The 13,560-nt window shown below is 38.4% G+C and overlaps 1 protein-coding gene and 2 long non-coding RNA genes across 3 annotated transcripts in view; 1 reads left to right on the top strand and 2 right to left on the bottom strand.

Moving 5' to 3' along the window:
* The window catches only part of LOC134753987 (uncharacterized), a 234,832-nt gene that overhangs the window by 110,968 nt on the left and 110,304 nt on the right, over positions 1 to 13,560 (bottom strand). The window lies entirely within an intron of this gene.
* Positions 1 to 13,560, bottom strand: part of LOC134753988 (uncharacterized) — a 146,518-nt gene that overhangs the window by 79,686 nt on the left and 53,272 nt on the right. The gene's annotated exons all lie outside the window — the stretch shown is intronic.
* LOC134753962 (cytoplasmic 60S subunit biogenesis factor ZNF622) lies at positions 1,442 to 10,033 on the top strand. The gene is made up of 6 exons (XM_063689997.1): positions 1,442 to 2,023; positions 2,253 to 2,453; positions 2,897 to 3,051; positions 4,071 to 4,211; positions 8,375 to 8,503; positions 9,110 to 10,033. The coding sequence occupies exons 1-6, from the start codon at positions 1,556 to 1,558 to the stop codon at positions 9,219 to 9,221; spliced, it is 1,206 nt and encodes a 401-aa protein (XP_063546067.1). The 5' UTR covers positions 1,442 to 1,555; the 3' UTR covers positions 9,222 to 10,033.

Raw genomic sequence — 13,560 nt, forward strand, 5'->3', positions numbered from 1 at the left:
ATTGTTTTTTTTATATTTAGTACAGGAAATTTCACGGAAATATCAATGTAGTGTAATTATTAAGTCATAAACAATCAATTAAAACCATTTTCAAAAATTAGTCAAATAGCCTATAGACTTGGTTTACACAGTTAAGGCTGGCGTCCATTAGACTCGCCGAAGCGAATCGAATCGCAATTATTCGCCTTCTATACATTAAAGGCTGGCGTCCACTAGACTCGCCGAGGCGAATCGAATCGAATCGCAATAATTCGCATAGCATACTTTTTCTTTCAAACTAAAGTGCAGTATGGAGATACTATTCTCGTCATCGTATTCTATATATATATCGTCGTCGTATTCGTTTCATCGAAATCGAAGTGTTCGTAAATAAACAATTTCTACGTATACTCACACAGCTGTTTTTAAATTTTATGTTCCGCAGCATAGTAATCCGGATTATCTTTAAAGAAAAGTGCAACCATTAATGCGTCTATGTCTGGTAGGTTGCCGCTATCAGCTTTCACATATTTCGGCTCCATTTTGATATTCTTATGAATATTGTGCTACCAGATATACGGATAAATCGGAATATATCAGAAAACTGTGGAACAATAACTAAAATTAACTAAATACAAATAAAACAGTTAAAACACTTAAGGCAATCAAGAATGTTTACCCGCGTGTGACGTCATCCGAGCGTTGACCAATCACAGCGCGTTCACGTCCCTGATGAAATTTCAAAAAATAATTTAATTTAAAATTTAAAACTAAACATAATTTACATTCAAATATAGTGAAATATACTTTATTAGTTTATTATCTTTCAGGATGACAGCAATTCGTTATATATTTTTAATGTTGTCAAATACCCTATAGTACGTTAGGCCTTATAAGCAAGAGCGCTTTTTCGACGCGCGTTAATAAAGCGTTTGAATGACACTATAATGACACAAATGGATACATGTGGATAGTTGGTCAAACCAAATTGTCAGTAAATAAGAACAAAAAACTTATACTCATCCTTTTCTTTTGGGTGCTAGTACTAATGTAAGACAAAGATAGTATGATTCCCTCTGTCTATGTTTGAAATGAGACAATCCTTTGACGAACTATATTTATTCACATGATGGCGGTGGCGCTTTTTATCAAGCGTTGTTTGATTTTCGACTAAGCGTTGGCCGTTAAATCAAATTTAGCGTGCGGGAGGGGATACAGGCGCTTTTTTAACGCGCGTTGAAAAAGCGCTCGTGATTATGAGGCCTTAGGCCCCATACGCACGAGAGCTTAAAAAGCGTTGCGTGTTCGTCACACCCCTAAGTAAGAGCGAGAAAGCGATATCTCTCGTGCGTATGGGGCCTTAGAATTCATGCTTAGACCAAAGATTGTACCAACGTCACCAACGTGGTACCAACCACACCACGTTGACCTTATCAAAAATATCAATCATTCCGTACGATAAGCGTGTGTAGCGTGTTCCTGTTCTATACGTTCTTTATTTGGAAATACAAAGAAATAATTTTCCCTTCTACCCAAAAGTGTTCATAGAGCTGTGATCTTTCTTACCGTGATAACCATGCCTGATTCATTTTCGTGCATCACCTGCCAAGCGTTGTTCAAAAGCCCAGAATTGCAGCGGGAACATTACAAGTCTGACTGGCACCGATATAATTTGAAGAGGAAGGTTGCCGCGATTCCCTCTGTAACCTTGGAAGAGTTCGAAACGCGAGTGAAGGAACACAGGGAGCAGGCGCAGGACGAGAACCGTGATGATTCACATTATTGCAAGTGTTGCTCAAAGTTATTCAATACGACCAACGCTTACAACAACCACCTGAACAGCAAGAAGCACAAGTTAGCGCAAGAGAAAGCTCAGGACGTGTCTGAGCACAGTAACCACTCTGATACAGATAGTTTCGTAAAGGTAGACCCGCCGCAAGCTGCAGGATCAGCTAAAAGCTCTGATGATAGGGTTAAGTTTACACTCGTCAATACTCATGGGTCCGGAGACGAAGATGCCGAAACAGCGTCAGAAATAGAGGAGGTATATTCAACTTGTACTCAACAGCACAATATACACTAAACAATAGCACCTTCTGATCATCAGGCATGGCAGGAATGCAATCACAAAGCATAGTCAGGGCAGAGTAATGAGATCCTAATCCTAATATTGGATATCCTATAGCTGCTTAGTTCGGCCACAAATCAGCTTTTTACAACATAAAATAAAATTATTTATAAGTTGTACTTATTTGAATATTTTTCATTTTCAGCTTGATTCTGATGAGTGGGATGAATGCCGCATTAAAGGTAGTGATTCACTCATCAAGCCACAAGATTGTCTGTTTTGCTCTCACCACAGCAAGAGCATGGTGAAGAATTTAAAACACATGTCTGAGGCACATTCATTCTTCATTCCCGATGTGGAGTACTGTGTTGATGTCCGATGTCTACTGCTGTACTTAGGAGAGAAGGTAACTCATTCAACATAAATTAATTTACATATTCTATACCTAGTTGTCATTTTAGTAAATAAAATTAGACTTGTGTTTTGCTAAGTTTGGTGATTTTGTTTTTCAAGAAATTCTAAAATAAAGCTTAAGCGTTGATGGCTTGATGATTACTGGATACATAGAATTTGCTTGCCTGCTTATTACCATACTGATCATTACAAAGACTTCAATATAACTAGTTGCTTATTCATACAAGTTACAGTGGTAGTTCTCCCGAATGTCTGATTTTGGGTAGGTTGCATGTTTTACCATGCACAATTAACAATCTGATCAACATTAGTTAAACGCAGTGGCAGTTGTCATCCCATAATTATTTATGGATGGTTGTGTGCAACCGACCCTTACTGTTCCAGTGTTCCATCAACATGTTTACATATACAAGTATATGTACTATATTATTTCAGATCTCTCAAGGATATATGTGCCTTTGGTGTAATGAGACTGGTCGTACATTCTACTCGATGGAAGCTGCCCGTGGACATATGGTGGACAAAGGCCACTGCAAGATGCTACATGAAGGTGTGGCTTTGGCAGAATATGCAGACTATTATGACTATAGGTAAACATAGGCCTGTTCTTTTTTTTCAAGCTTAGAAAAATAAGTGTCATATCAACCACATTTCTTTATTAGGCTTGTGCCTGCTCGTTCACTACAGAGAGTGCTCCGCGTTCGGTCGGTGGGTCGGTCAAACAAACTAGTTCGGTCTTTTAGTTCCTTTAGTTCAGTTCGGTTGTTGAGAGCAGGGAATGCATAGGAATCGGTTAAACACTCAATTTTTATTCCAATCTTTGGTATCTGAATATAATTCAAGGTGTATGATGTGATATGTTGATATTAAACATTAATGAGTAGCCTCCTAGATGTGTCGCATGCTAGGCAGCATCAAAAGTTTCTTAGCGGCAATAGGAGAGAGACTAGATAACCCTTTCAAACGACATTGGGTGTTGTTGCATGCTCCAAAGTATTCCTTCAAGCTCCAAGATTGTAAATAAGTTATTATTGGGATAGGATTAGGATAAACTAACATAGATATAAGTAGGTTTTACTGGGCTTATCTAACAAATATAGACTGTAATTTGGTCTGAAATAAATATATATTGATATAAAACACCTTAACACAATAAAAAAAACAAATATATAGAAAAATATTTGATTTTCTTTCATACTTTTCGGGCTTTGGCGTGTCACGTCGTTCTTTCATCTCGTACGCACTTGTGCCAGCGACATTGTGAACCGTTTCGTTCCGTCCGTTTTCTGTTTCACTCAGTCAAGCTCTCTCCAATCCCACTGAACTAAAGGACCTAAAGATCAGTTAAGAGTGTGCAAAAACATATAGTTCCTTTCGGTCCATCACGGGATTTCATTCTTAACAGTTCTTAGTTCATGACCGACTCTAGCCTATTCTCCAAGTGTTTCTTCTTGGTGATTTAGTTTGATAGGGTTACTTAGAAAACATCTTAGGGAACTAATAAAAATGGACTCCTCCTATATAGCACTTTCCTGAAGTACAAGAAACCTGTAGTTTCAACAAATTTACTAATACTAGATATGGTCATGTAAAGCATCTTTTTTAACAGTGCCTCATACCCTGATCAGAAGGAAGGGGATGAAGACATGGATGTGGATGAGGAGGTGGAAGGCCCGGCGACACTGGAAGGTGATGATTTCCAGTTGGTGCTACCATCGGGTGTTACTGTTGGCCATCGGTCCCTTATGAGGTATGATACAAAAAATGTATAATGCACATGCTTTAAAAGTGCTTTATTATGTATGACACACAAAGGCACGAAAAGTGCGGCATTCCCACACACATACGGAAAAAAAGATGTTTTCTTTCGACGCGGCGTGCAAGGAGGATACTTTAGAAGCAAACTGGCTGCATTTTGAATTTCATTTAAATAGCTTATATGGGTTATTCCCACTAGTTACCACCAAGTTGTTACCAGTGGTACCTACTGGGATTTTTTTGCCCATGTTTTACCACTGGTAACTAATGGGAAATTGGGAAAAGATGGAAAAATTTATCCCCAGTAGTTACCACCAAATTTTAGCGTACATAATGCACGTTGTGTATACCAAAATCAGAATGGAAAAAGTGCTATGTAAAGTGGTTTCTTCAACGTATAAAAAAGTACATCGTTCACCTTGGCGAACAAATATAAAAACAATAACATCATATATAACTATATACATAAGGTCGATGTCTTTCTAGCATCAAACCTGTGCACGTGTATTAGGGTGCTATAGATTTTTGTTATTTTTTTGCTTTTTCGGACACATAAGTAGCAACGTTCGTAATTATTTTCTTGTTGTGTTATGCTTTAGGTGGTTTAGGTATTGGTTGATATAATGTGTGCTTTGCTGCTAAAGGTGGTATTCCATCTGTCCAATGTCATTGCGTCTCACTCTCTCATTAAGCAAAATGTGAGACAAAATACACATTGGACAAATAAATTGGACAGGTGTAAATACCGCCCTTAGGTGGGTATAGAAATGATTATTGTTGATCAATTGGCACGATCATTTTCTAAACTGCTGCATATACATTCAGCATCAATAGTAGAGTATCGGTGCGATTCGGGAAATGAATTAGAGAAGATATGTGACGTTCCACGGCAAAAGGTACCTTATGGCAGCTGGCGCTTACGTCGCATAGCGCCGCAAGTTATTGCAGCGCTATGCGACGTAAGCGCCATCCAATATTAATTAGAGCGGCGTTAATAATAGCGTAAGCGCCAACCGCCATAAGGTACCTTTACCCGTAGGACGTCACATATCTTTACTATTTCAAATCTAGTGAATCTCTAATTAATTTCCCGAATCGCGCCGTATGATACCCGCGCCTAAAGTATGCCACCCTAACACCCCTGGAATTAGTTTTCAAATAAAGATAAATCTCTACAGTTCGCGTTCTAAAGTATCTGTTACAGCCTGATTGCTCTACATATAGAGATATATATTTATTTGTTCAACTTTTAGAGAATGGCAGATACTTTTGACGCGTAATCTGATGCTTTAAAATCCACAATTTATAAATGATGTTAACTATCAGGAAAAAAAGTCTGCTTATTACTTATTTAGATTCGGTGTAGGTTTGTAATGACACGTTTTTATTAATGGCAGCACCATGTCCGTTAAGCTTCGCGCGTTAATCCTCATTATTTACCTTAGTCTCAAACTAGCACTTGGTAAAGTGATGTAGAGTTAAAGCAACATTGCCCTTATATTTTTGCATGCCCCGAATTTCCTTGTAAACTCTACAGCATTTGCTATTGATCATTGGGATTAAGAGATGGATGAAATACGATAATAATTCGTTGCTACGCTCTTGTGTGTTCTACATATAATATTAAAAAATGTACAGTCACTCTCTACTCTCTTCGCACCTCTGTATAAAACAGGGGCTCCCCCAAACCTTTTGGCGACGAACGGTAAAAAAAACTTAAGTACCCAAATCTCCGCTTGCATATGTGTGTATCGTTTACAATAACTCGTATAAAAATTGCTTTTCGTTGACACTAAGAAATGCTTAATCATCATGATTATAACAATTAATTTACAAGTGGACTGGATTAATCGAATTTCTTAAGTAAGAAAAATAATGTGTCTGAAAAACTTGTGTGGTATCTATTAGTAACGTATTACCAATCATTAACAATTCAAGTAAATGTTATTGTATGTATGAGTAATTTTGTTACACAATGTTACGTAACTATTGCGTAACACGTAAGTTTTTATCAATTTAGTCACAACAAAGAACGGGGCACTTTACGCAATCGTTATATTTTAACCAATTGATAGGATGATAAAAGTACATTAATTAGGTACATAAGGTAAATTATTTCTGTAATACCCTTATTCAACACTTTCTGTATGATGTTAGTATTTAATAGGTTAGGAAGATGATGGATGTATGCGCGGTTGTGCTTTGATAAAATCCGTGAAAACAGTGCGAATTTTAGGCTATAATATATGTAGCTATTGAAGCGAGTGTGTTTAACTTGTTTACATAAAACTAAGTCTTAAAGAGTAATAATGATTAAAGCAAGCCCTGAGCCTAATTGTTGACCACAGTCCACAGAGTACACAGACACCGCATTATGAAAGGTTTACGAAGGGTGCGAGGTCAGCACACATGGGTGCATTTTTAATTGGTAGGGTCATTGCGCTAGTTTCCGTCCAAGAGTTTTCGTCCACTTGACGGATTAGCATATAATATATTTCATTTTTAATTTGCTACTTGCGGAATATCATTTTTATGTAGATATATATTGTTTAGACATTAAGGATTTGGCACGCCCTACAGCCCAGACGACTGGACGGTTTTTACATATGATGTGTGATTGAATTCGTTAGAATTGTGGCAGTGACATAGGTTAAATAAATTTTAAAAAGTGCGCCCGCTAATGAAAAAAGGGAGGGGGGGGGGATTGTTTTTTTTTCTTACTACAGCAATATGGGTACCGAATGAAAGCTAGTGAAAAGACCATTTCAAAGAAATATGTAAACAGTCAGGTTTTTTATTTGTTTTAATAATAATAAAATAAATAAATAAAAATAGCCTTTATTTCTGAAGTTTTGTAACAATCTACTTAAAAATATACCTTATTTTTCTCTACAATTATATATATATTACTATTTACTATTTTCTAGTTCCCATCGACAACTTCAGCTTGTCCTCCGACATAGGCCTCGTCCAAGTCCTTCCAGGTATCGCGGTCTCTTGCTTTCCTGGTCCAGTCCACTCCGCCTATCCTTTTAAAGTCATCCGACCATCTACGAGTAGGCTTTCCTCTCTTCCTTTTGTGCCCCCTTGTGTACCACTCTATAAGGTCTCTTGTCCACTTTTCTAGCCCTTCTTTGATGATGTGACCGGTCCACCGCCACTTCTGTTGCTTGACCTTTTTGACTACTCTCCCACACTTTGATCTGGCTCTAATTATGGACAAATTTACTCTATCCTTGAGTTTAATGTTTAACACGCTTCTTTCCATGTTGTTTTGACATGTAGCGAGCCTTTTTTCTTGTTTTTTCGTAAGTGCCCAAGTTTGGCATCCATAGGTGAGTACAGGTACAATGCACATATTAAAAACTTTAAATTTCTGGCTTGTTTTAATAATAGCTGCAGTTTAATGTTACAGAAAATTATACTGTTATTAAACTCGATGTACTCTTTTATTTTTGGATATATCTAGTTAATTATTTTTTAACATTATATAGAGGATATTCACAGTCACTTGGTATGTATTTTAGAATAATCCATTCAGTCATTTTCAATTTAGAGCAGTTCAACTTCCAAGTCACCGGTGGATTGTGAAATTTTTGAACGTTTTCTAATAATTTGTTAGACCAAGTAGTGAAAATGTTACAGTATGTTATATATTTGTGATCTACTCACAAAGCCCTTTCATTTGGTACCCCACATGGTATGTTTAAAAGAAAAAAGTAAAAAAAAAATGTACTCCCGACTTTATGACGTCACAGCAACTACCTCCACCACTTTCGCGCTTGTCATCTCATATATTTGTTCAGGACATCATACTGAATGTACTGATACCAAATATATCCATGTCTGCAACGACATGAGGGAAAAGTAACCTAAAGCCTGCTCCGCCAAGCTACTACTGTATTGTATTGTACTGATCGTAAATATGGACGCAGCTAACATATTATTCGGGCGCGCTCCCACACTAAATTAATACGGGAGTTAATGGGAACGCCTACGTGTGGTGCCTGCGTGTTATATTGTGTATGTTGTAGTAGAGGTGATCCATGAAATTACTCCAATAAATAAAGATTAATTATATCGATTACAGCTACTACGTCGAAAATTGTTCGTCTGTGTCAAAGTAAGAGTGGTAAGCAGTAAGCTTGTTTTCAGATACTACAAGCAAAACGTGACGCACAACAGCGGGGCGCTGGTGAAGAAGTCGGACCGCAAGCTGCATCGGCTGCTGGGCGTGTACCGCGCGCTCGGCTGGGCGCCGCGCGACCAGGCGCTCGCGGCCAAGTAAGCTATACCTAGCTTCCTACGTTAACCCTTACGCCAAATCAAACACCTCTACAGACGCGCATCGCGCACCGTTACAGTTCATAAGGTTCTTGATGGCGCGTTTAATTTAAGAGGCGTGACGTTTAATAGGTTAAGAGGAAATTGGACGGCCGTTTCTCTATTCGTAACGTAGTCCTCACTTGCCTCTTTGGATATTAATATTATAGAAAATATGTTTATACAATTTGATCTTAACAGACACAATCCGGCGAAGAGGGGTATTAGTTAAAATATGAAATCGTATGCTCCTTCACTCCTTAAAATATTTAACTTACTCAATTATGGGGGAAAGTTTATACATATTAATAAGTGGACCCGCTATTAGGATTCGAAATTATCAAGATCCTGGATAATTATCGTATGTTATCATTTATGTTTTCAGTATTTGAATCAAAATATTACTCTAACAGGAAATTCTATACAGAAATTAAGGTATTATAATAAATTCCATAATTATTGAACTTAACTTTACTATCACGATAAACATCGCTTTCACAATATTATTTGGTATATATTTTTTATTAGTAAGTTTGCTATTGGTACATGGTTATGGTGTGGTTGCAGGAACGCGCGCGACATCCACTTCATGAAGCGCGTGCAGGCCAAGTGGCAGATGAAGCTCTCCCTTAAAAGCAACAAGTTCCAGAAACATTACCGCGCGCAAGTCAACTTCTAGCCTGCCCCACTATTACCGACACTCTACCGCTTATCGCTGTGGATAACACACAATGTAGTAAAGTTGTCGGAAGTCAGAACGTGACGAATGCCTTATCAACGGGGAAAAGCGTTAAAAGCACGACGTCTCCTTCACGTTACTGTTACACAACTACCCTACCACTTATCTGGGACCGTTTGTATGGTAGTAGCGAGGTGGTTTATAGTAGTCGGTACCTTTGTTGGGGACTAGTTCGTTCAACAAATAATTCAAATTCCAACAAACACATGTAAAAATTACTGCAACGGACAATAGTTATTTGTACAACAAGAGAACAAAGTTTGATATTTCTTCGAGTGCTTATTTTGAGTCCCGTGCAAGCGAAAGATTCTATAATAGATTCTTGAGCGTAGTAAGGGACTCAAAAGCGCATGAGATGTAAATATCAAACTTTGCTCTCTTGTTGTACTTGGCTTTGACACTTCAATCAACAACTTTTTTTTGTAAAAAAAAGGACTGTAAGGTCCTAATTGCGGATACTACTATTTGTCAACTTGTTAAAAGTATGTATAATTACTTATTTTGCATGATAATCAATTTTTTTGTCTCTTCCTTTTTGCTAACTACGTGAAAGGGACAGAAAGGATAGAATCCAAGTATTTCGAACTTTTATTAGGCCCCGCATGTTGGAACGACATTTGAATATAAAGGTCACTTGAATGTAATTTTGTCTCACTCACAACAGTGAACAAAAAACGGAATCAAGCATAATCGCATTTTGCTTACAGTTTTTAAGTAGCAAAGTACCCTTGTTCGAGCTGCTGTGGTGAAAAATATTTTTACTTGAGTAGGTTTATCAGACTTTTACGCCATAAATATTTTTATTAAGTATATTATTTTAATTCGTTGTTTCAATCACACCAAAGTCAACCATAACAAACCCGATCCAGTTATACTAGATTCATGGTCTCAGTTAAGCGGTAGGTACATCAGCTCATTGCAACGGTTACGCACTGCGCATGTGTGTGACGCGACGAACCGCTTGTAAAGGTTCAGTCTATATTTCATATACACTTACATTTAGAACAATCATAGGAATTTTTCGGATATAGAGAAACATTAAGAGGCCGGTGTCGATTTTAGTCGCAAAAATGTAAAATTGATAGATTTAGTCGGTGAAATTGTGCACCTTTTGTTACCTAATTGAAATAACAAGTACTGGTTTCTATTAGCTCGTCTTCTTATCTTACCTTTTATCAGATCATATTTTTGAAAACAGACTCACTAAATTAGTAATGTTGGCTTTTCTGATGGACGTTTAGGTAAACGCGCGTAAAGCACTGATTTTGACGCTCTTATTTGTAAATTTCGTAAAGTTTGGACTGCTAAACATGGTAATTTTGTATTACACTTATCCTGTACTTGTCGTTTATCAGACTACATTTTTATTATTATGACTTTGAAGTAGTGTAAATGAAAGTTAGACGAAATCAATTTTCTCTAGAAAATACTTCAAAACAAGTGACTTGTTTTGAAGACAAGTGAATTTTGATACTTAAACAATCTACAACATTTGCTGAAACTATTCTTATACATCAATTTGTATAATTTACCACCATACATTTTTGATGAATTTTTAAAAACTACCCCTACCCCGGTGACGCACGCTCGCGACCTGATTATTTAAAGACAAGATGAGAAGACGTGCTAATAGAAACCAATACTTGTTATTTAGATATTACGTAACAAAACGTGTATAATTTCAACGACTAATTCTATCAATTTTAAATTTTTGCTCCATAATCGACTACGGCCCCTTAACCTTTTCGACGCCGTGTCAAACACAAAAGGTGTCAAAACTAAAATTGAACATTATGCATACGATATGCATGTAGGTCTATGTTGCTCTGTGGTCTATGACCGATTAATCGGTCACTGGCGTTGAAACTGCAATGCGTATATATCGGTCATTGGCGTCCAAAAGGTACCAAATATTTATTGACTTGCAATAGCTATAAGTCGATCCGTATTAAATGACATGTGCTTGTTTATTTAATAATTTTAATTAATTTTAACATTATTTTAACATTTTTTTTTTAAATTTTAACATTGTTTATTAGGAATCAATTTAATCCCGATATGCAATTTTAGTTTAAATTTTTTAAGTTGGGGCAGTACTTGCCATGGTCCAATTTTAAAAATATTTCATATTCTGAAGTTTTATGCATGTGTGCAACTTTTGATTATATGCCCATTTCAATACACAAAAATTTTTTTTTCATACTAGATCGATCCACCCTAAATGACACATGTTGAATTTTATAACAAAATCTGGTAAAATAGATAGCAAATGAGCAATTTATCGCAAAAATGTGGGTATTAAAATAATATATGGAAATGACAAAAAAATACGGGGCCTAAAAATTTCAAAATCTTATGTTTTTTAAAAAGAAAAAAGTAAGGGTACCATTCGATTCCCTACATTTTATTCAAAAAATATTGTAGAGCAACTAGTATATGCATAATAGATATGAGCCCCGCGCCGGCGCGCCGCCGCCGCCGACGAAATTCGGCGTGACCTTGTTAGATACTACTACTTTCAGAATCGCAAATTAGATATTTTGTGGAGGCGAGGACGTTAACAGTGCCACTCCAATTAACTTATGGAAATTAAAAAAAAAACTCTAGGACCAAATGGAGTTCCAATTGAGGCGTGGAAGTGCTTAGGAGATAAAGGCGTCGTATTACTGGCAAATCTGTTCAACTTTATCATGCTGGAGTCCCTACATATGCCGGATACGTGGAGGCTTAGTACCATTGTACCTCTTTATACAGGCAAAGGCAATCGTTATGAATGCAACAACTACAGAGGCATAAAGTTGATGTGTCATACCATGAAGTTGTACGAGCGAGTGATCGATAGCCGATTATGGAGGGAAAGCACGCTCTCTTTCAACCAGTACGGCTTTGTGCCAGGGATTGTCGACCATTGACCCAATGTTTGCTCTCCATACCATCGCTGCAGAATACCGGGCTAAGAAGAAACCGCTGTATATGGCCTTTCCGGAAATGGAAAAGGCATTCGACCGCGTGCCTCGTGAGACAATATGGTGGTGTCCTCGGACTAAGAACATCCCCGAGGCATACGTCAGTTTAATAGCCGACATGTACCGGGAAGCCAGGTCAGTGATCAGGACCACCGCGGGAGTAACCAGCTCAATGCCAGTCACCGAAGGAGTTCATCAGGGGTCGGTGTTAAGCCCGTACCTGTTTAGCTTGGTTCTAGATACTCTCACGGAGGGTGCTCAGAACGCAGCACGGTGGACATTTATATATACGGATGACGTGGCAGTATGTACCGAGAGCAGAGAAGACCTACAAAGTTTAGTACTCTCGTCGAAACATCAGCTGCAGAGGGGCGGTCTTGTGTTGAGTGTTCAAAAAACGCAGTTCATGGAATCCAATGTCTCCGATTCAGACTCCGAGCCAATATTGGTTGACGGACAGGAAGTACAGAAATGCAACCAATACAAAATATCTCGGGTGCATTGTGCACGATTCCGGTTCACTGGAGACTAACATTCAACACAGGATTGCGGCCGCCTGGTTAAAGTGGAGAGAGGTAACTGGTGTGACCTCCGACAGTAAAATGCAGTAAAAATGAAAGGCCTCGTGTACAAGACCGTCATAAGGCCGGTACTCACTTATGGCAGCGAAATATGGCCAGTGACCCAGCGACATGTCCAAGCCATCCATGTAGCAGAAATAAAGATGCTGAGGTGGATGTCAGGCGCCCAGGATTGATATGGTTCGAAACAAACACATCCGTGGTAGCCTCGGAGTGAGAGACGTCGCCGATAAGCTCCAAGAAAGTCGGCTGAGGTGGTTTGGGCATGTCAAAAGAAGGCCGCCTGAATACGTAGGCAACAGAGCCCTTAGCTTTGCCTTACCAGGCCCAAACAGGAGAGGCAAACCAAGGCAGCGGTGACGTAATGTCATCGCCAAAGATTTAAACGCCTGTGGGTTAGCGGAAACCGATGTCGAGGATAGAGCGAAGTGGAAGGAAAAAAGCAGGCAAGCGGACCCCGTCACAGTACGGGACAAACGCTAGGGAAATGATGATGGTGTAGCCAACGAAATCAATATTAATACCGTTAGGTGTCAGACTCGTACAGAGGCGTATTTTAATATTTGGCGCCCCTGGCCACTGGGTCTCTGCCGCTCCCCCTAACCTGTGAAGTAAACAAAAGCATAATTTTTTCATAGTGCCTTAGAGGCCGACGGAAGAGCTCTGCAAAAGGCCGGAGGCCCGTAGTATCTAATTACGGTGTGCTGCCCTGTGAGACAGTGCCGGATTGAG

The sequence above is a fragment of the Cydia strobilella genome, chromosome Z (genome assembly GCF_947568885.1).
Source record: "Cydia strobilella chromosome Z, ilCydStro3.1, whole genome shotgun sequence".
Lineage (NCBI taxonomy): Eukaryota > Metazoa > Arthropoda > Insecta > Lepidoptera > Tortricidae > Cydia > Cydia strobilella.